Genomic DNA, 22,692 nt, shown 5'->3' with positions numbered 1-22,692 from the left:
TTCTCATAATTGATCTGTGACACGTGCTCGACCCATAATTAACAGTTTGCTCACAGTTGTTCCCCAAATGGAATTTACCGAGCTTGTTCTCTGCTAACAAACCCCCCCCCCCTCCTGACCCCCCCCCCCCCCCCCCAAACACAAAATAGGCTCAATATCTGATTTGATAAAGCTACACATTTCCCGGCAAGGATTTAAATGCCATTACAGCACTTCATATCCTTTAGCCCTAAGGACAAAAATGTAACTTCTTATGTATGAACTAGAATATACAGTTCTAATTTAACTCTATTCTAAATGAAACTATAGACATAATTTTATAGTGAATAATCCATACTGAATGATTTGCTCCCAGCTGCTTTGTCTCAGACAAAATAGATTAGGCTGAGCATCTGTGGACATACTTCCTGACCCCCCCCCCGAAACTGGATTGGACCTCGCTATTTTTTGAATATGGATATGGCCAAACCATTTTTGTAGACTTTCTTTGATTGTGAGAGGGGCATCTATCTTAGCGCCACAAAATTGCCAGATTTGCATGTTTTTGTTAATCGATTTTGAGGAGTTTTTGTAGACAGTTATGTTTGGATAACTCCTGTGCGTTCTTATGCTGCTTCTTCATGTATCCTGCTGCACATATGGAGAACAATCTGGGCCAAAATCATGTAGATTCGAAGTATTGCACAAAGACTGAATTTGAAGTAGTTCCCCTGTGACTTGAGATGAAAAGCCAAAACTCTGTCTGCTTTCTGTAGTATCTGGTGGATACCAGCGCCGGAAGATGTGGCACTAGAGAACTATGCGCCTTTGCGTGTAAAATTCTCAACCTACGCCAGGCCCTCTAAGTGTATAGCTAGCAAAGAAACATCCAAGTGGTTTATTGAATGAATAGTGTTCTCTTTGTGCTAATTTTAAGCCAGGTTTCATGCACCACCCTCCATCATATTAAGGGAAGGGGAGTCGGTCGTTATAATTGTACCTGTTGGTACAATTTTGACAAATTCCATTGTAAACATTTGACAATAATGGCTTACCCATGTTTGTCTGGTGTCTATTTTGGAATGAGACTCATTCAAAAATCGTCATTTGGAAGATGTGTTTTTATGAGCTCAGTGAATAGTGCTAACAAAAATATAAACGAAGGTTGGGATACAGTCTCTCTTGGTTCAAAACTTTTTTGTTTATGGAAGAAAATTTCTCGGAAAACCAGTACCTGGATCCAAGCTCAAACTTCTTTCAGCTTCAAAGGATTGCTTGAGTGAATTCTTTGCTTTTCGAATACAATTTAATTTAAAATATTCTTTTACAGCATGATTGCCGAATTTGAATTTCGCGTCACAGATAGTAATATTACATATATATCATATCGAAAAATTAGTCATCACTGATACTCACGTCAGGTGAAACATAACGCTTTTCGTGTTATTCTTGCAAGGCGCAATCGATCGGGTATTAAAATTGGGTTGACCCCATTAAACTATATAATTATATCCCAATACGTTGAAAGTTTCATGAAAAAAAAAGCTTGCTGGTAGCTTGATATTCAGTAAATCGCTCTTGTTGGCTTTAATTTGAATCTTGAGGAACTTTTCCGTGCGTTATTTGGGGGGAACGTAAGGACAATTTCACTAATTTAACAAACTGGAATTTTATAACAAATTTTCACAAAATCATTACAGGGATTTTCCAAGTGTTTTCTATATATATGGTAAAAGTTGGTTTATTTTGTTGTCATTATTTGCAGAAGAGCTTTCTGTAAAGAATCATTTGTAGAGTAGACATGTAGTAGAAGTTGATGCCCTTAATTTCGTCGAATGTTCCAATTCTTTTATTTCTATATTTTTACAGCTAAAAAAACAGTGTGTTTATGTTTCAATAATCCACATTCAATGATGAGGTGTAACAGTTCCGTGGCAATGCATATCAGCAAGAAGGGCGCCAAATGACGAGAATGTACGGGGGAATTTTTTCTTAAATTTGGGAGCAATTTTTTTTTCATTTTTTTTCAATAGAAATACAAAAAAGATGTTTCAAGATCTAGGCGAGAAGGCAGACGCCTACAATTATAAGCCATGAGTGGTAGATTTCACATGTTGTTCTCACTTCATTTAGTAAAATGCTGACGAAAATTTCAGAGGACCAAGGGTGCCACATTCAAAATAATCTTTTTTTTTTTATCTTCATTTAATGTAATGGAAAAAGGTCCCCTAGATTTTCAAAAATGTCGTTTTGCACCTTCATTTAAAATTTTGGAAAAAAAATGTCAATTCCCCTACATTTTCATGAATTGGTGCCACTTTAGAGGATTAGTCATGATTTTCAAAAAATCAGTAGCCTAGAGTAGTTGCAATTTACATCTCCAACTTTAAAACCGTCAAAGTACTTTTGATGCCCCTGTCGTTTACTGATAATAGAAATACTCATCTGTCATTAGATGATATTGAATTTAATCCAAAAAGATGACGTATCAAAGTATCCGTACGAGGGTAAAACAGTAGTCAGTCATGCTAGGGTTGTCGGGCTCTGTTAGTAAAGTTTAAGTTATAATTCAGAGAAATGAACTAGCACGGTCCCGTTGGCCTGTGGGTTTATGAGTAACTATTCCTCAGGCCCTTGCATTAATACGACTTAGAGTTCAATTGAAGATAGTTATTAGCCTCTTCATCGCTAGTTTATCTGCTTGGATCCTAGTATAATGCCTCAACTCCCACGTTGTGTACACGTTAGGTCCAAATCCAAAAACTCATTCATAACAAAATATTTTTTTCGAGTGCAGTCCAAAGTGGCGTGTATATCCAGAATCGCCCTCCCCCACCCCCTCACTCTTCCGCTGTCAGAAATTTGGGAATTTTAGGCCTATAAATGCACTTCTAATGTTTCTACTGATCATGCCATGCCTTGAAATCCAAAATGACGTCAAACATAACGTGGCCATGGTGTCAATTCACAAATAATATAGGATGGGGGTAAAAATTTTTGAAAATCTAGGGTGGGGAGAGATTTTTCAATTTTTCCTATGAACATGCCAAAAAATCATTTTCACATGGAACCAAAAAGGTGTTGTTTTTTTTTTTAATTTAGAGAGGAGAATATAAGGCGGGGGCCGTTGACACCCCTGCACGAGTGCCCTCTAGGTGTTCATCAGTATTTGTAACTTGCATTAGACGTCTCATTTTAGCAATCATATTTGTATGAATTAATCTTTGAAGGGGATTAAATTCGCGATCGAACAATTTGTGGTAACACACTGTAAGTAAGAAGCGACCTGGACTAATAATAACAGGAACTACTACTAACAACTCACCACAGCACCAAGCCGCCTGAGGTCAACGCAGCTCCGCACTCTCCTCCTCCATCCCAATCTGTTCAAATCCTTCCACTTTACACCCTCCCAAAAAGTTCCCATTCCCTCTAAATCTTTCTCTGTGACATCCTCCCACCCCAATAGCCGACGACCTACTTTTGTTTAGCCCTAGATGGGTGGCTGAAAATGATAATCTTTAGCAGTCTTTCATCCTTCATCCGCCGAACTTGCCATAGCTATCTCAACCTTTCTATCATTACAGCCCTAAAAAGCGAAATTGAACCACACTTTTCGTACAGCCTACTGTTTGAAATGCGGTCAGTCAGCCGGGAACACAGAACAATCCGTAGACAATTTCTCTGGAAAACATCTAACAAATCTTCATCCGTTTTTCAGAGTACCCATCTTTCAGAACCATATTTGACCACTATCATCACTGTAGCGTCCAATATTCTAATCTTAGCTTGCAAACTTGTCTTCCTATTCTTCCAAACTTTTTTAAACCATGAAAAAACATCCTGAGCCTTGGAGATTCTACTTTTAATATCTTCACTGCTCTCACCATCTTTGATGATATTGCTATCAAGGTAAGTGAAGCTGTCCACCTGATCAATCTTTTTGTTACCTAACATCACCTTTTCACCTTCACTTATTACTAGCCTTAATGACTTAGTCTTCTTTACACTAATTTTCAAACCTATTCTAGCACTCTGAGCTCGCAATGCCTCGTAAAGTTTATTCATTTTGATCAAACCTTCATCTAGGACGCTTGAATCATCACCATTAAGTCCAGGAAAGTTCCTCCCTCCCATTTGATTCCGCGTTTTCTCATTGCCATTACTGTACTACTTAAGATTAAGTCCATCAAAATTATCCATATAAAGAGGGATAGAAAACAATCCCGCTTAACTCCTGATTTAAGACGAAACCAGGTGCTAACCTCATTTCCTACCTTAACCGCAGCAGAGGTATTCTGGTACATAATACTAATCACTTTAATGTATTTGTCTGGTATACCACAAAAGGATAAGAACTTCGCTAAAGCTCTTCTATCAACAGAATCAGAAGCTTGCTCATAATCTATAAAACTGTAGACTAAGGTTGTTTGATAACTCAGACACTTCTCAATTATTAACCTATGAGTGAAAATCTGATCAACACATCCTCTGCCCCTTCTAAAACCGTACTTCTCTTATAACTTTGTCTACAACATATCTCAGTCTAAAAAGTATCATATTACTAAGTAATTTGCTACCTACAGAGACCAGGCTATTTCCTCAATAATAACAACACTCATTTTTGTCACCTTTCTTATACATTAGTTTAATTAGGATTTTCCTAAAGGCGGTGGCGACTTCCCCTTTTTCTAAAATCCAAATATAAAAGGTTACTCAAGTTTGAAACTGGCTACCCAAAATTACGAGCCTGGGAAGATTTGTTCGATTTTCAAAAAAGGGGAAAACACTCCCAAGAGGGTAAGTGATCTAGATTGAAATTGCACCATCAGATTCAGCACATCAGAGAACCATTGTAGATGTTTCAAGTTCCCATCTGCAAAAACATGGAATTCTGCTTCTTTTTTTAGAAGGAAGATCAAGTATGCGTGTTTATTTTTTTCAGGGGTAGTCATATTAAACCAGTATTCCTAGAAAATCAGGTGACGGTTCATTCGAACGTAAGTTAAAAGTTGTAGTGCCCATTTAAGTAGCCAAAAAGATTAAGAAACGGCAAATTGGCGCTTCCTGTCATTTTATAACACAAAACTACAATTATACCCCAAAGAGGACCAATATGACATCGATTTATAATTCTGGGATAGCCAGTCAATTCCAAATTATTAAAAAAAAATGTATAATAAATTTCACAGTTTCAGAGGCGGTATTACCGCGCGATTGCGCATTCTTTCCTAAATAGTAACGTAGTTCATACCAAATAAACGGGAAGTTGATTCACTTGATATATGATAAAGTTATTTACAGTGATATATAATTGTACATCTACTATTATGGAGGAGGGCTATTAAGTAGGGAGAGGTTCAAAGGGTGGTGACTCACCCGATGATTCAAAAAGTATATTTTCAGGCCCAAATTTTCTAATCCTCTGTGAGCTTTAAGATAAATATAGAATAGGGACTGAGGGGAAGTACAGTTAATCTCTGATCCCTTTATTTGGATTACATCTGAATACAGGTCTGAGGGGTGATTGCTCCCTTGTTATAGCAGGGATATATGTTGTTTTTAACACAAAATATTTTATCACATTGTCCCCGGCACAAAAGGTGGAAAGATGAGAGATGGATGAATCTCGAGCGTCGTCTCCCAAGAGGGAGAGGCATGTATTGCCAGCAACTTGGTTTTTATCGACGTTTGAATGGAAATATTGGGTTTTATGTTTATTTTTTCTGTATTAAACAGTTCTTGGCAACAAACTGTAATATAGGAGGGACTTGTGCTAAAGGTTTTTTCGCAATGAAATTTTACTAATACCGAGCTAGATTAGCCGGTGAGATTTTTTATAGAATTTTCTAATTGGCTAAAATTTCTGCGAAAAATTATGATTGGCTCAAATTGGCACTAGCTAAATCTTGTTTTTTTTTTCTAGCTTAGGAGAGCTCTTAACTTCTGTTTTCCTTTGCGTCATGTTCTAGCTTGGTTTCGGAATTCTCAATCATTCATAACTAATTATGAAAGAGCACAAAGTGAAAGTAGTTGTTTATCAACATTTTCACTCTGGAAAACCTTTGAAACCGATATTGTGGCTCAAGAAATCCTTTCACAACATCTCTTACGTAATTTTCTTCGTAGCTTAAGTGTTTTATCAAGATGTCTACTCAACCCAGTGTTACAAGACGTCCTTCTTTCTGTGAATATGTCCTCCTTTTCAACCTCTATCCTCCTGCCCTTCCTTCTTCTACAAAAGGTTCGGATTTTTGTCCTTTTTGTGTTTAACCAATACAAACACTTACATAACCATCCCCGATAGAGCACTAAATAGCTGTAAAAATGTAAATTTAAGAATAATATGCATAACATTTTGCTCATTAGGACAGTTCTTTTTTGTGGGACATTTAGAAATGTATCCCTAAAAAGCAGGGTTACGCTTTGCACAAGCCCTGCACTGGCAACGCAGAACTAAACCGCGTCCTGTCAATAGATTATGTGTGATTGTTTGATAAGTTGGCTTCGTTTTGATCAAAGTAAGGAGTGACCCGGCTCAATAGTAACCAAAACTCTATAAGACGGAATTTTGATACCAATAGATACATCAAATAATCGGTTTTGATGATGATTTCAAATATATAAGTTTTATCAAGTTTAGTCTTAGCCATCAAAAATTACGAGCCTGAGAAAATTTGCCTTATTCTCGAAAAAAGGAGAAAACACCTTGATGAAAATCACACCATCAGATTCAGCGTATCAGAGAACCCTACAGTAGAGATTTCAAGCTCCTATCTGCAATAATGTGAAATTTTTTATTTTTTTCCAGAAGAAAGATCACGGATGCGTTTTATTTGTTTTTTTTTCCCATGAATAATCGTATCGACCGAGTGGTCCTAGAAAACAATAAGGGGGCTCATTCAAACGGAAATTAAAAGTTCTACTGCCCTTTTTAAATGACCAAAGAAATTGGAGGGCAACTAGGCCCCCTCCCACACTCGTTTTCTTCTAAAGTCACTTGGATCAAAATTTTAAGATAGCCATTTTGTTCAGCATAGTCGAGAAATCTAATAACTATGTTTTTGAGGGTGACTATATCACCTACAGTCCCCGAGGGAAGGGCTGTAATTTGTGAACATTGCCATTTGTTTACATATAGTATTGGTTATTACGAAGTATACAGACGTTTTCAGGGAGGATGTTTTTTCTGTTGGGGGGAGGTATTACGTGGGAGCATCTTTCCATGGGGGAAGGGAGTTTTCCATGAAGGGAGCGCCAGATTCCCAGCAATATTGACGAAAGTCCTATTCTCATGTGTGGTTGAGTCAGGGTTACCATCTGAAAATATCTCAAAGAGGATATATGGAAAGAAAAGAAGTGCGCTTGGTATTTCTGGCTAAATATTATACTATAATCAGCCAAATAATATCCCAAAGTTTCTTTGAAACAATTTTTAATTGTTTCAATAAACGTCGTCAATACCTCGCTCTTTACGCTAGAGCTTTTTTAGTACTTTCAAAAGAGCTATTTATTCTAATTAAATTGTCTTTGTGATTAGGGGGTCATTCTTAAAGAATTGGAACAAAGTTCGAACTTTAGCGTAAAGAGTAAGGTATTAACGAGGGGGTGAACTCCCTCATATACGTAATAATTTGTGTTCGTTTTAAGTTTTAATGTTAATCCTTATTTTCAGTTGAAAAAACTTGTTTCTTCATTTAATATACTAAACAAAATCTATTTTGATTATAGTTGCTCTGATTAAAAATTGTTTCAAAGAAACTTTAGGATATTATTTGGCTGATTATAGTATAATATTTAGCCAGAAATACCAAGCGCACTTCTCTCCTTTCCATATATCCTCCTTTGAGATATTTTCAAATAGTAACCCTGACTCAACCACATATGAAAATAGGACCTTCGTTTGTCTTTGATATCTTTTCTTTTTTACGAGGGGAAAAGAGGCACGTATGTAGGACAAGTCCTAAATTGCTGCCTGATGTCTTTGGGTCTGTTCCTCTTTTTTATTAAAGGTCTTTACTGTAATTATAGCCTAGAGTACGGCCCCTGATTTGTTATATGGTTTGTAACAATTGCCTATTTTCCTTTTTTAAATTCCCCCCTCCTCCCCCTCTGCATTAACTCCCTTTGGGCGTGTCTGATTTTCCATTTCCTTTATACTTATAATATTGTTGATATGTTTTTTTCATGTGTATAATATTTTCTTTAGATCCAGATGATGTGACCTATTCTACGGCCCGCTCCGATTCGCCAGGGTGTCAACGACAACAGCAGCAAATTAGCTTTGTTCCGACATCGACAATTCGAACTACTCATTCTTACAGAAAAACTGCATCTAAGGTAAATAGCACAAAACTGTGTTACTAGAATTAGACAATGAAAAGCATTTGAAATTCTTCTCAAAAGGTTCTATGCACTGTAAATATAAAAGAAAAGCCCTGCTATAAAGATAAAAAATGCTGGTCTAGTCGAGAGACTTTTCTTTGCAAGTGCAAAAATCATAATCATGAGTATAATTCCAAGTCATTTGTGCAATTCTTATTTTGTATGTTGTAAGGGGGCAAAAATAAACTTATTTTTGAAAATTTATGCACTAATTATAGCTTCGATGACATATTGTTTCTTGTCGCTCACGGACAGGTATACAAAATTTGGATTTTTTTCCAAGCACCTTTTCAGCAACGAAAAGACTATGAAGCTCTATGAGAGACAGCCTGAAGCAGTTTATCTGAGAGGAGCCCTTTAATTCCGTTAGTTCATATATTAACTAAGGGCTCTATGCACTTCGGACGTATATTGCCAGTCATTTTCATCTGTACTTGAGGATGGGGCTGAGAGCTTCATATATATATAGCTTCACATAGCTTTATATATAACAAGACACTTCTTATTCAAATTATAAAATATAATGTTCCAAAATTGGCAGTAGCAAAATCGACAAAATTCTAAAAACTGCGGACACTTTAGCAGCACAGCTTGTATTTTTACAGCTTTTCTTTGAGGAAAAAGTATTTTTATATGTAAAAATGGTATTTTCAGACAAAATTTGCCGACTGCAAAGTAGCATGCTACTTTCCTACGGTACTTTTTGTATGCCTGCCCACGAGATTGTTGACTAATACTCCATTCACATAAAGTAAATAGCGACGAAGACCACACGGCCTTTCCATCACTAACACCAAAAACATTCATTCTAATTTGTTTCCTACTGTCTTGAGAAATTCCTTATTGTTCTTCATGTTTTTGGTGTTTATTCACATAAAGATTTTACTTATACCGAGATTTAACTAGTCTTAGTTTAAGCCAATCAGGTTTTGTCATTGAAATTTTCAATCAATTATAACTCCATGAAAAGTCTGATTGGCTCAATTTGTGCTTGCTCAATCTTAGCATTAGTAAGATCTATATATTGAATGGGTCTCAAATGAATTTCTTTTGGGAGTGTAAGATCTGGCCTGGAGAATATAAATGGATACAAAAATTCTAGGACCCATGCTTCTTAATTAACTATTTTTGATAGCGTGTTTAGTAGCCAGGAACAATGAACAAAATGCTTCGCTTTCTTGTTTAGAGGTTTTAGCTCTTAATATCTAGCATATGTATTTGTTTCTTCATTGACAGAATATTAAAATAACTTAAAAATTCGAGTATTGTATCATTAGGTCATTTCTGGCCCTACACAGGGCTAAAAAAAAGTGTGGTTGGATCTATGGTTAAGAAAATTTACCTCCCAACGAAATAAGAAAAAAAGCCCGAAGAACCTGATATAAAGTAGCCTATGAATGCAAATTTACACACAGGGAGCAGGTAGGGTAGGCTGGTTCCTGATTGTATATCCCTTTTAAGGTGGTATCTGATTACATATTACTCAGGGTCGTGGTTGGAGAATGTACTTGCTTGTAATTAACGTTTTGACAGTAATTACATTAGAAAAAAGTGTTAAAAGAAATTTAGAATAAGTATTTTTAAACACTTAGCAATAAAAAGTAAAATTCAAATGATTTTCTGAAAGCCAAAAAAAAAAAAAAAAATGAATACTAAAATGAACGAAAATCTGAAATTCCATATTTTTAAAGTCAGGTTTTTCATTAATTTTTTTTGTGTGTATTCCCTTTTTTCTTAAAATGGTGCGAATTTCTTCTGTTATTTTTTTTTATGGTAAATGGCCAACCTATTAAATTCTAGATATTTAGAATCACCAGGAAAACCTGTTTCATATTTATAATATTATAAAACTTCCTTCTTTTATAGCTTGTTCTTTGCTTATAGTTCCTTACCACTAACAATTTTACTCTCATTGTAATGATCATGTACCAATATTTAAGTGGTTCCTTATATTCTATTGTACAGTTTGTCTTGTTGACTTCTAAAAATAGGGCTATGCACTTGGTGTTCAGTGGAGGATTTTTTTTTTTTTTTTTTTTTGCATCAACGCTAATTTTTAGGGAATTTCTTTACGAATATACCAAGCTAAGAGAAACCTAAAGCCAAATTTTGAAAGAAAAAAACATTAATAATTTGAGTTTTGAAGAGTTCTTTTATTTATTTTTATTACTTCCTTTTTTTTTATTTTAGAGAAAGCATCCAGAAGAGGCTGACTACAGCGCCGAAGCTCCTTCGACAAATTCAGTTAGCTACCAGACAGGTTCCAGTGGCATGGCTTCTCATAGTAAACCAGTTGCACCCCAAGGCAAGCCATATCTTATTTTGCATAAGTTAAAATCCTTTTCTTTTCACTTTCTTTGGCTATCTTGAATAAAGTAGAAATCAAGTGTGCTATAAGGAAATTTTGGGCTAAGGTGGCTTAAGTCTCTCCCCCTCCCCCCGAATAATGTATGCCAGTACAAATTTTCGCAGGTAATAAAGAAAAGCAGGATATTTTGTCGTTTTATAGCCCTATTTTGCATTTTGGCAAAGTAGTTGAAACATTCGTTTTTCTTTTGATCGATAAATTTAGTATAACAATAAAAAGGATCAGATAGAAAATAGAAATAATATAAATAAAAAGTGCAATCAATTTATTATCCCCCTTCACCTTCACCCCCACTCATAGCCAAGATTCTTGGGTTATAGCCCTCTTCCTCGCAGACAATATTTTTGGGTAATGCTGAGTACCTTATTACAAATATGCTAGGATAAGCTAAGACACCAAATCGCCACGTAACATCTGAATCTCATGTACTGGATGAGGCGGAAAACGCCTGATCCCGCTGCAATAGTAAGGTGATTTGAAGGAATTTTCTGGGAGGATTTGGGTGAAACTTATCCAAATACTGAACTCTAAAATTGAGAATTATTCTTTGACCATCTATCCAGAGCCAAACGAAAAGCATCGGCAGCTTTTTTCTTTCTTTTTTTTCATAAACCAGTAACTACGAAACCAATTGTACTCCAGTGGTTCTTATTCGTTAGTAACATCTCTAGAGAGGTATTTCTTTCATAAGAAATAGGGTAGTGGGTCATGATAGCCACCCAATGGTTCAGTATCCTTACCAGACTTAATGCTCCGTAATATACTCTGCTATCCGTTACAGTTTCTCCTTATTTCTTTCTTTCTTTTTTTTTGTCTAGATCTTTGGGATTGAGAAAAAATATTCCCCTGCCTTTCTTATTTATCCTTCTGTATTCAGTATCCTTTTACTCTCATTTTCTTCTCCTATATCTCGGCTTGAAGTATTATCCGTTAATTTGTGAGGTATTTGGTATGTACCTGTGTTGTAGTTCGGCAAATGAAGCAGGTAAAATAGAAATGTAAACGTCTTCCTTAGTAAAATTTCTCGCCCCTGAAAGGTTTTTGACTTGTCACTAAGTCCTGTAAGAAGGGCGGCAATGCCCTTATCGTAACAAAAAAAATAGTAAAAAAAAGCAACTCAAATAAAACCATTGGGCGGACTTTTAATTTAATTTTAATATCACAAGGTACTTTAAAGAGATATTCACTAACCTCAGAGAAATAGAGATTTTGCTTGAAAAAAATGATGTAATTTTTGCCCAGCAATCTGTGTAAGTCTTGAGTCACATCTTTTTAGATGTGACGCAAAGGCTTTTTGTTCTTATTGCTGGCAAAAAATTTCACACAAAAGAACCAACTAGCTTTTATTTTCTGTTTGTTAGTTCGAAATTTGACTTTATTTTAATAACACAAAATTCCACATTTTTGGAGCTGGGAGCTTGAAACTTCTGTACTGAGGTTCTCTGACAAGATGAATCTGATTTCATTAAGATTCCTTTTTGGAAATCAGGTAAATTTTCTCAGGCTTGTATCTTTTGATGGGTAACAGTAAACTTATTGAATATTATATATTTGGAATCAGCGCAAAAGGCCTACTCTTTGATATATCTATTATATTAAAATTTCGTTTTTTAGAGTTTCGGTTACTATCAAGCCGAGTCACTCTTTACTTACAGTTCGTTACCAGGCGCTTTCTTATTATTCATTGGTTCAATATGAAGTAAATTATTTCATCTCAGGTTCAAAATTTATATTTTATCATATTTTTGGCAGAATTATATGTATGAACAGTTTTTAATAATTGTTAAATTTTACTTTTCCCGCTGAATTTCCTATTGTATTGTGGGGTTTCTTTTTTTATTATTAATTTTCTTAGTTTTTGCTAGTTTTCTAATAATATTAATAAAACTCACTTTCCCCCCTGATTTTTTTATTGTAATGTTGATTTCAGTTTTATTAATTTCTTTTATATATTGAATCTAGGTAGCTCCAGTTCTGATGGGGATTATCAATTAGTTCAGCATGAGGTGTTGTACTCATTAAATAATCAGTACGAGGTTTTGGAGTTTTTGGGCCGTGGGACTTTTGGTCAAGTTGTTAAGTGCTGGAAAAAGGGAACCAATGAAATTGTCGCAATCAAAATTCTCAAGAATCACCCTTCTTATGCCAGGCAAGGTCAAATTGAGGTAAGAACTAAAATGAATCAGGTCCTAGCTCATCGAAATATCCGTCTTTTTTAGTTTTCTCGATGATATTCTATACTTTGTTACATAATTTGCTGCTTTTCACTAATATCCCCCTCTCTCTCAGGGCTAAAATCTATTTTATGTGCATGTGATCATGAGACACCGCAATGAGTGGTAGAATCTGTGAACCCGATATGGTGCATAATAATTTTGGTATGAGGGGGGGGGATTATTTAAGCATCTGTAATATTAAATAATTGAGTTTCTGGACTTTCGCCATTTTGGTCAAGTTTTTAAGGCCTGGGAAATGTAAACTAATGAAATCATCAGAGTAAAAATATTCCAGAATCATAGTTGTTATGCTTGGCAAGATCCATTTGGGTAAGCGCTTGTTATTTTATTAATTACGCATTTTTTTATAATATGTTTGCATTATCTTATTTTTATTGTGTTATTTTAAACAAAACAAAAAAAACTGATTAAGCCATAGGCTCGTCTCTTTACAAATAGCCAATAAACAACAATACATAAAAAGAAAATAAACAAGAATAAGGAATAAATTCCTTAAGCTAAACACATTACGGAAATAAGCAAATACATCAGAATGCACAAAGAGACAAATCCATGACACTCTTCATTTTGGCACTGAGTAAAAACAGATAATACAAATGCCGTAAGTGTTATGGTTAGGTTACATTGCGTTATTATGTCATGTTAATTAAGAAAAATCCGGTTAACCTAGCAAATTTCTATGATTCAAATTATCTAAAATGATCCAGATCTATTTTAGTTAATAAATTGTGTAAAAAAAAAATAATTGTTGACATCAACACCGGCCTTTAACCAAATTTGACAAAATTACCCTAAAACTTAAAATGAAATGTCAGTTTCTTTCTGCTTAGATAGGAAAGTTTCAATGAGAAATCCTAAAGATGTTAATGTTGCCTCTGAATGTGCCACAAGATGAATATTGTCTCTGAAAGTGTTAATGGTAATCCTAAACATTTGTTATTTAGTTCTATCAACAAGACGTCAGTACACAACGAATGGGGATTAATGAAATAATAATAATTAAATTAATATAATTTTAAATTAGTAACTAATTATAATCGTAGTATTATTATATAAGATTCTTTAATTATATAGTTATGATAGATTAACATAATTGGAATAATTGTAAGGATTGTCGAGATTTTTCCGATGAGAATTGTAAAAAATGTATCAGTTTAAATTTTTTATTTTTTTTTATTCTTTCATTGTGATGAGATTAATAATGCTGTCCAGAAAAATGTAGATAGGTTTTGTGGTGAAATTTATTTCACCACAAAACAATGAAAAACCTTAGAGTAAAGAGCGGGACGTTGAGGAGGGGACAGTCCCTTCAATATATGGAATAATTTCTGTTTGTTTTGAGTTTTAATGTCACTCTTTACTTTCAGTTAAAAAAAGAAACTTGATTTTTTTTATTTAATCTTGGTCGAAAACGTTGGTCAGAAGTCACCTTGCTTCTTTTCGGATTGTTCAAAATATGGCTATAAGGTTTTGACTAATGATAGCCTGGTACTAGTAAGGCATAGTTTTGACTAGATGCCTTTGGAAAATGAATGGACTTGAGAGAAAGGCTGCTTGCCCTCCAATATTTTTTAAGTTACTCTAACTTGAATATAGTGTTTGAACTTGAGCTGTCAGTTTTCAACTTTAAACTAAATTTAAGTTAATCGACTATTTCAGTCCACTCCCTTTCAGTATAAGGACTTTTTAAAATCCCACATTACCACTTCTTATTACAATTTCTTTGTTTATTCTTTCATTGTGATGAGATTAATACTGCTGTCCAGAAAATGTAGATAGGATTTGTTGCGAAATTTATTTTTGTTATTTGAATAAAAGTAATAATAAGATTTCCTTTTAGATATTAAATAGTGCAGTGATAATACAAGGCAGGATTATGAAGACATATTCTATATTCTACAACAGAATTTCATGCTTTATTGCTTATTCGTGAGTTTTCATTAATATTACATGAAATCAGCGTTATATGTTGATTACATCGATATCCACCGATTTGAGAAAACATGCAGATTATTTTCTTTTGATGTATCTGCAGGCTAGAAGAGCTTTTCTTTCTTCTTTTTATTGCCCACTCATATTGAATAGATTTAAGATGAAACTGCAAAAAACTAAGCTGCTCAAAATAAGGGGAAGATTTGTATATGTCAAGTTTTTGGTGTTTGACCTGAAGTTCAAACTATGACTAATTTTGACAACAGAAATAAACGATAAATCACGTATTGCATGCAGAAATTTTTGCGGAGGCTGGGGATAATAGCCTTATCTAAAAGTTACGGGCTGTTCTCTTCGAAGGGTGTACAGTGGAAACGAATGAGGAGATTCCTGCTATTTCTTTTAACCATCGATCCACAGTTAGGGCTTATTTAAACACCGATTATTTCAAATCTTCATAGGATTTTCTGAATATCATATGCCTCTCAAGGCTATGGCTTATTTTAAAGTATTCGATTTTCTTATTTATGATTTGAATCGAAGAACTACTTCATCTTGAATGTGTTAATTTCTTTACTTTAATTTAACTTACTTTAATCTAATTTATTTTGACTTATTTTAATTTAATTAAATTTAACTTACTTTAATTTCCTTGTATAAATGGCTTCCTATTTCAGAAGAAGTTGCAGAATAATTTTTGAACGTGATGTTATATTATTGAATGAAATTAATTCTTTCATTGTTTTAAGTTAAAGTTTTTCTATAAAAGTTTTCTATAAAGTGTTTTAAGTTAAAGTAAATTAAACGCAACATATAAAGAAAAAGACAAAAAAAAATTTGGAGGGTATTAATATTTGAAATTTATTTATTTGTTGTTTTTTTTATATATATATATATATATATCGTACGTTTAATTTAATTTAACTTTCATTTTTTTTTTCATTGATAAAGGCTATCCAGGAGAACGGATGAGCTAACGGCTTATTAACATAGAAAATTTTCAGAATCAAAATATATTTAGTCTAAGAATAAATCAATTGTTACTTTAATTTTTTCTCTTTTGTTCAATTATTTCTTTGTTTTTATTTTATTTTGTTATGAGAGGGAGAGGGGTTTATTTTGAGAGAGGGGTGTGGGTCATCTCCCCTGAGATTGATGCTAAGAAACTCACTTTTAAAAGTTAAAGAAATAAAGAAGAAATAACTCTTTTGATATCTCTTTCCCCTCCCTAAGGGTTGGGCCTCTGTGCGCTTAATACAATAATTAATGTTCAAAACGAAAAATTAATAAGAATTTAAAAAAGGTTGCATTTCGGTTCTTTTTCGCTTCTTTTTTTTTACGTAACGCAACTATTTATTTTTCTTTGTCTCATTCTGCTATGAAATCATTTTAGGTGAACATTTTGTCAAGACTAAGTCAGGAGAATGCTGACGAGTACAATTTCATTCGGGCATTTGAATGTTTTCAACACAGAAATCACACGTGTCTGGTCTTTGAGATGCTGGAACAGAACTTATATGACTTCTTAAAGCAAAACAAATTCCAGCCTCTGCCTTTAAAATATATTCGCCCGATTATGCAACAAGTACTTACGGCGTTATTAAAATTAAAGGTAAGTTATATGCAACTATAGAGAAACAGAAAGGCTACTTATGACGAATATTGTGACAAAAAATTATCGTTCTTTTTAATGGCTTAAATTTGAATATAGGAGAACCAATCAGATAGAGTTAATTTTTTTTTGTCAAATTAGTTATTATATTTTCATTAATTAAACAATCAACTGATTTAGTAAAAGGAATCTCAGCTCCTAGTCCCTGTCATGTTCAACTGATATTCCACTAGATACACATAGGTTATGGATGCAGTTGACAATAATACAGCATTTTCTCACAAAGATCCGACGGAGCACGGACCCACTAGACCATAACTGTGGCTGTTGATCAGGTCTTGTTGGAAACAACATAGATAGGGTTGACCACTCATTATCTAAAATTGGAAATATGTGAAAATTACTAGTGAAAGCGACATTTTTAAATCAGAAGAAAAAAAGGATTCTATTTATGCAGTTATTATAAAATATTAATTGAATTAATTACTATTAAAAATCTTATTAAAATTAATTTAACTTGGCGTAGAAGGCTTTTGAAAAGACGGGTTGCAGATACAAATTAATAAATTTAAATCGGACTTTTTACCATGGAATTATAGGAAAGTAGCCTCTTTTTCTCTAAGTTAAGTATGTATTGATACAAGTAAATCCAAAGTCAGTATACTCGACATAAAAGCCTAAATTTCTTATCTTGTATTAAGAATGTTTTATTAATAAGGATGGATGTTATAGAGACTATGTTAAAAGTAGAATAACAAAAGGATCAGAGTAAAGTAAAAATTAAGTCATACTTGCAATAAAAGTAGTAAATAACCCATAATTGGGCAAGAGCAGTGGTGGCGCTAGATCTTGCTCCTTAGCCAAGATGTGAAACCTGTTGAAGGCTTCCATATATTTGGCCACTTGGGACAAGTAATGGCTGAAGCTTGCCAAAGAATTGGAACAAAACTGGCATCATGGAAGACCCTCATTCAGAAGTATAGTTCAGATGCCGGTTGAGGCAGAAGCCGCTGGTGCCGCTGCAAGTACAAGTAAGTAATCTCTTGAAACCAATATCAATTTGTAGGGCCCCAATGGTTATTACTACGAAACGGTGAATTCCATTTGTGTCATTCATTTAATTCATTTTTATTGGTTGAGTGTTTTTATGGTCTCAATTGTGATTTTTTCGGATAAGTTTTTGCCATGCAGCACGAGGGATCGCTCTGCGCAGCGTTTGTATGCTGCAGAAAGATAGCAGAGTATTGACGCAGTCTTGTATTTTTAGGTTATGCCTATACTGAAATGCGGGGCCCTGTGCGGCTGCACAGGTCACACATGCCTAACGCCACCACTAGGGAACAGAAAGGCTAGATATTTAAGAAAAAAACATTATTACAATATAAAGAAAAATGAATCGAACCTTAAAGTATTTCTTGGGAGGTGGCTGCGGCAAAAGCTCTGCATGGTGAGTTGGAGGAGTATATAAGTCTCTCTTTCTTTCTTTCCCTGTCTCACTCGCAGGTGTTGCTCTGACATATTGTAGTTCAATACGAAACAGTTTGAATAAATTACTAATAGAATCAAGTACATTATTTTGCTAATACCAACAAATTGTACCATTGAAGCTGCTTGATCATATATTTTTGTCAATGAAGCATTATGGTATACACAGAGAAATACGGTAATTTTTTTCGTGCCAAAGTGAAAACCAGGTTTCTGTAAACTGACTGCATTTTTTTTTTCTTTTTTTTTTTTTTTTTTTAGAAATGCTCGATGTTTTATTTTTCATTGTTATTCAGTCACTGCCAGCTCTTTAATGAGCTTTTGTTTAAATAAACGAATCAGCTTATGGCGCCTTTAATCATTAACTCTTTCCTGTTTCAGAGGTTTAATGGTTAAATGTAAAGTAATGGTTTTAACTCTAGAACGAGTACCGTTACGCAATAGAGTAAGTTCTGACTAAGTGCCTTACCGCTATAGATTATTTCAGGTTGAAATTTAAGTTTACAGCGTACCTCCCAACATGTCGCATAGTAGGTATTTGTTGATGTTTTCATGAGAGTTGTGATGAGCTTGTCAAAAGTACTACTAATTCTCCTAATAACGACTTACTGCAGCACAAAGCCGCCTGAGGCCTACATACGTGTGCAAGCTCCTCCTCTGCTCCCATCTATTCAGAGCTCCATTTTTACCCCTCACACAAATTTTCAATTACCTTTGGTCTTTTCTTACCCCATTTAAGTCGATTTGCTTTTTGTGCGGCCCCAGATGAATGGCCATAAATCTCAATCTTTGACAATCTGCCATCCTTCATCCGTAAAACGTTATAATTCTCCTAATAACGACTTACTGCAGCACAAAGCCGCCTGAGGCCTACATACATGTGCAAGCTCCTCCTCTGCTCCCATCTATTCAGAGCTCCATTTTTACCCCTCACACAAATTTTCAATTACCTTTGGGCTTGTCTTACCCCATTTAAGACGATTTGCTTTTTGTGCGGCCCCAGATGAATGGCCATAAATCTCAATCTTTGACAATCTGCCATCCTTCATCCGTAAAACGTTTCCTAGCCTTTCCCAATCTTTCTTTCTTTATACTTCTAGAAAGTGGGAGTTGACAGGTGGTTAGTCAAACGGGTTTATAAAACTATCCGTAGACAATTCCTCTACAAAACAATTAATAAATTTTCCTCTGCTTGTCGAAGTACATTCATTTCGGAACCAAACTTGACCAATGTCATTACCAGTTTCAATACTCTATTCTTGGTCCCCAGACTTATCCTACTTTGGTTCTTGGCTATTCTACTTTTCACATATTCACTGCTTCTGTCATGTTTACTAATAATTCTACCTAGATAACTGAATCTACCCATTTGATCGAGCTTCTTGTTACCCAACATCCCCTCTTCATTTATTCCTAGTCTAAGCGACCTAGCCTTCTTAGAATCAAATCTACTCAGGGGTTAGATTTAGCTAAGGAGCCCACCCTTAGCTTATCCCTAAATAAGTTATAAAACTGTTTTCTGGACTAGAATCTTTTGTTATCGCTTAGCTTTCCCTCCATTCACTTCACAATGCGGTTGCTTATTATTATGCATAGGGTTTGGACACAATACTCAGGATGAACATTTTTAGCAAGGGCTAATATTCATTTTAGCAACTGGGACTCATCCATGCTGATTTGAAGCCGGAGAATATAATGCTTGTAGATCCAGTTCGACAACCCTACAGAGTGAAAGTAATTGACTTTGGGAGTGCTTCTCATGTGAGCAAGGCAGTGTGCAATACCTATCTACAGTCAAGATATTATAGGGCCCCTGAAATCATTTTAGGTAAGTGTAAACTGCCTGGAATGACAACTGAAAAGTCCAGTTCGGTTAATTATAGTACTTTTTTCTGTGGCATATTTTGTATTCTCTTTTTCAGTTCTATTTTTCTCTCTCTCTCCTTAAGCTAGGATTAAGTTTTGTTGAAAGAAGGTGACTTTTGTAAAGAGAAAATGGGTAGGTGACACTCCAAAACAAAGTTTTCTGAGTTGTACATGTGTTTTTAGACTGGCGGGAGGGGTGCTTGTTTATTTTGATTTAAATTTATTTCGATTATGGCGAGTGGGTAGCATATTGACAAAACACAAAGAGGAATGGAAAATCTCAGTAATACAAAAGTGCAGCTGTTTCGGCAAGAGCTACACTAAGTCGTCATTAGCGCGAAAGAAAGAAAGGAAATTGAACGAAAATAGAAAGCACAAAAAACTTTACAAAGTAGAAAAGTAATTAAATTAAAAAAATGAAAATGGAAAAAGACCGAAGCTTTAACTAAACAAATGAAGAGTTGGCAATTTGAGGAACCATTCTCTTACGCGAAAGACAAAAACAGGGACTGGGTTGACTGCTTCTCTGTCCTTTTTCCTTTTTTTTCTCTGTTTACCTTGCACTGAAGAGGTCTTAATTGAGACCCCCTGTGGATTCCTTTTCATCCCTTGTTGATTTCATCAGTTCTAGGGTATAACGCCACTCTTACATATGTAGTGATGTATAGTATTGGTTTTGTAGCACTTAACAAGGGCTTTATCTCTTGTTGCACTTAAAAGTGAACTTGGAAGTTAGGTTGAGGGGGAGGGAAGGGCTTGTCTCCTTTGTCTCACCGGAAATTTCTAGATATTTAAGCATTTTGCTATAATACCATATATTTTTGAAATAATTTCTCTTTTTTGCACTTTTCGATGTTGACCCCACCCTCACCAGAAAAAACACGTAATTTCCTGCTTGGCTCTGCAGTCTATCAGTTTTTATTTTAATCCTACTTGCTCGGTGATAGTCTTCAAGGGGGTCGAAGTTTAGCTAGCAGTCAAAAATAATGTTTTGGTGTTAAAATAGCGATTAATTTTTTTTATCTATTTATCAATAAAAAGTACATTTACCGCTTACATAATAAATAAATGTTCCATCTTAACCACTCTTCTGGGCTCCCAAGAACCTGATTCAAGGTTGTCATAAGAGACAGTCCAGTACACTTTAAAAAAGCAAGTGTCCCTCGTCCAAAATAGTGGACTACCCCACCTATCAATTATTTCATAGTTCAGTCCGTTTTTACTTATGAACGCATCAACTAATAGTAGTCACCCAATTACCTACATCAGTCAAGAGATGATGATTTATGACATCTTTTCTTTCTTTTCTCATAAAAAAAAACAAAAACAAAAAAAAACAACATAATATTTTGTTAATGGCTGTTGCTGAAATCTATCAAATCTGTTGGTAGTTTTTTAGTGGAAGAGTTTAAAAGAAAAATGTCTATCAAGGCAAAATACCAATAAATATATTTTTTACTGCCTATTACTTGATTTTAATTTTGTTTTATTATGCAAAAAGGTGAGCATTGTTGCTCTCTGAAAGTGCTCTTCGTTTTGTTAAGGGAAACTGTTTGTACTATGTCGAATATTTTTCTTTTATAGTGCGTATTAAGAAATAGACAAGTTAGATGGTGTAAAAACTTGTTAACCTTCAGAATATAGTTTTAATTTCTGTCAGAGGTTTACCCCAAAGAGTATGGGTGATTTCTAATGATGGAAACTTGCCCTAGTGTCGGAAAAACATGAACGCAATCTAGCATTTGGGGACACCTGGTATTTTTTCCAGTTTTAAGATCGTTTTTCCGCTGAGATTAGACACTTATTACTAGACTCATTTTTACGAACTACATAAATCAAATTAATCATTCTTATTGTTACACTGAAATAATCCCAAGTGTCGCCAAACTCTAGATGGCGTTGAGGTTTTTTCCGTCAACATTGGCGCCAGATGTCACTCTTGTAAGTTACCTATACTCATTGGGTTGACCCCAAGAAAAAGGTTAAAATTTTGTATCCGATCCAATGAACGTTTGTGTGCATTAACACGAGAATATTATCCACAGAGAAATATGCTGTTTATTATATCTTGTGTTTGTTGTAATACTGTATTGTGCTCTGTTTATTGTAAGAGTTGGATATTTTGGTATAATAATAATTTATTTTTGACCCGCTACAAAAAATCAAAGCGGAGTATCAATAAAAGAAACAAAACAAACACTACACAAAACAGAAAAAAACAAGAAACTAAAGCAAACGAGTAAGGCCTCTGTGGGCGGGCAGATACTTATAAATAGACTGGGGTATTTTGCCAGCAAGCTCTGTGAGCTTCGACCCAATATCTGGGAAACTATAAATAGATATGAGGCTCCTATTCCTATACCATGGAGGCAGATACAATAGAAAACGGGAAAAACGGAAATAATAAGAACGAATTGAACTGATATCTTTCTTATGAAAAATAGGGTAAATACCAGAAAGAAACAAAACCGAATGATCTGTAAAAACCGAGTATAATTTAGCAAGAGACTTTCTATTGTATCTACCTCGGTTAGCAACAATTTTAGAGTAACTTAATTGGATGTTCTTCTTGCAATCAGCAACAGTGAGAGTCCGTAAGGATTTTAGAGTTTTACTAACGTTAATTCCCAGCCACCGAAATGAAGAAACCGACGGGATAGAAAAAGATCCACAGATTAGAGGAGTAGTGATATTGCTATTAAATGAATGATATTCACACTTTGAAAGATTAAGAGAAAGTCCAATCGCATGAAGTTTAGATGCTACTGTTGAAACAGACAAAGAGAGCCCTTTTTTAGTCCTACTGATCAAAAGAATATCATCCGCAT

At 34.7% G+C, this 22,692-nt stretch overlaps 1 protein-coding gene across 4 annotated transcripts in view; it reads left to right on the top strand.

Annotated features, from left to right (window-relative positions):
* The window catches only part of LOC136038434 (homeodomain-interacting protein kinase 2-like), a 121,780-nt gene that overhangs the window by 9,690 nt on the left and 89,398 nt on the right, over nt 1-22,692 (top strand). For all 4 annotated transcript variants that reach the window (XR_010620205.1, XR_010620204.1, XM_065721517.1 and 1 more), the window contains exons 3-7: nt 8,189-8,319; nt 10,555-10,669; nt 12,695-12,897; nt 16,295-16,513; nt 19,652-19,826. Coding sequence is in view for 2 of the 4 variants with exons in the window: in XM_065721517.1 (XP_065577589.1) it covers nt 8,189-8,319; nt 10,555-10,669; nt 12,695-12,897; nt 16,295-16,513; nt 19,652-19,826 (843 nt within the window). In the remaining 2 variants the exon portion in view is untranslated. The remainder of the gene's footprint in view (nt 1-8,188; nt 8,320-10,554; nt 10,670-12,694; nt 12,898-16,294; nt 16,514-19,651; nt 19,827-22,692) is intronic.

The sequence above is a fragment of the Artemia franciscana genome, chromosome 2 (genome assembly GCF_032884065.1).
Source record: "Artemia franciscana chromosome 2, ASM3288406v1, whole genome shotgun sequence".
In the NCBI taxonomy this organism is placed as follows: Eukaryota; Metazoa; Arthropoda; class Branchiopoda; order Anostraca; family Artemiidae; genus Artemia; species Artemia franciscana.
Note: the sequence above shows the minus strand (reverse complement) of the source record. Positions and strands in the feature narration are given on the sequence as shown.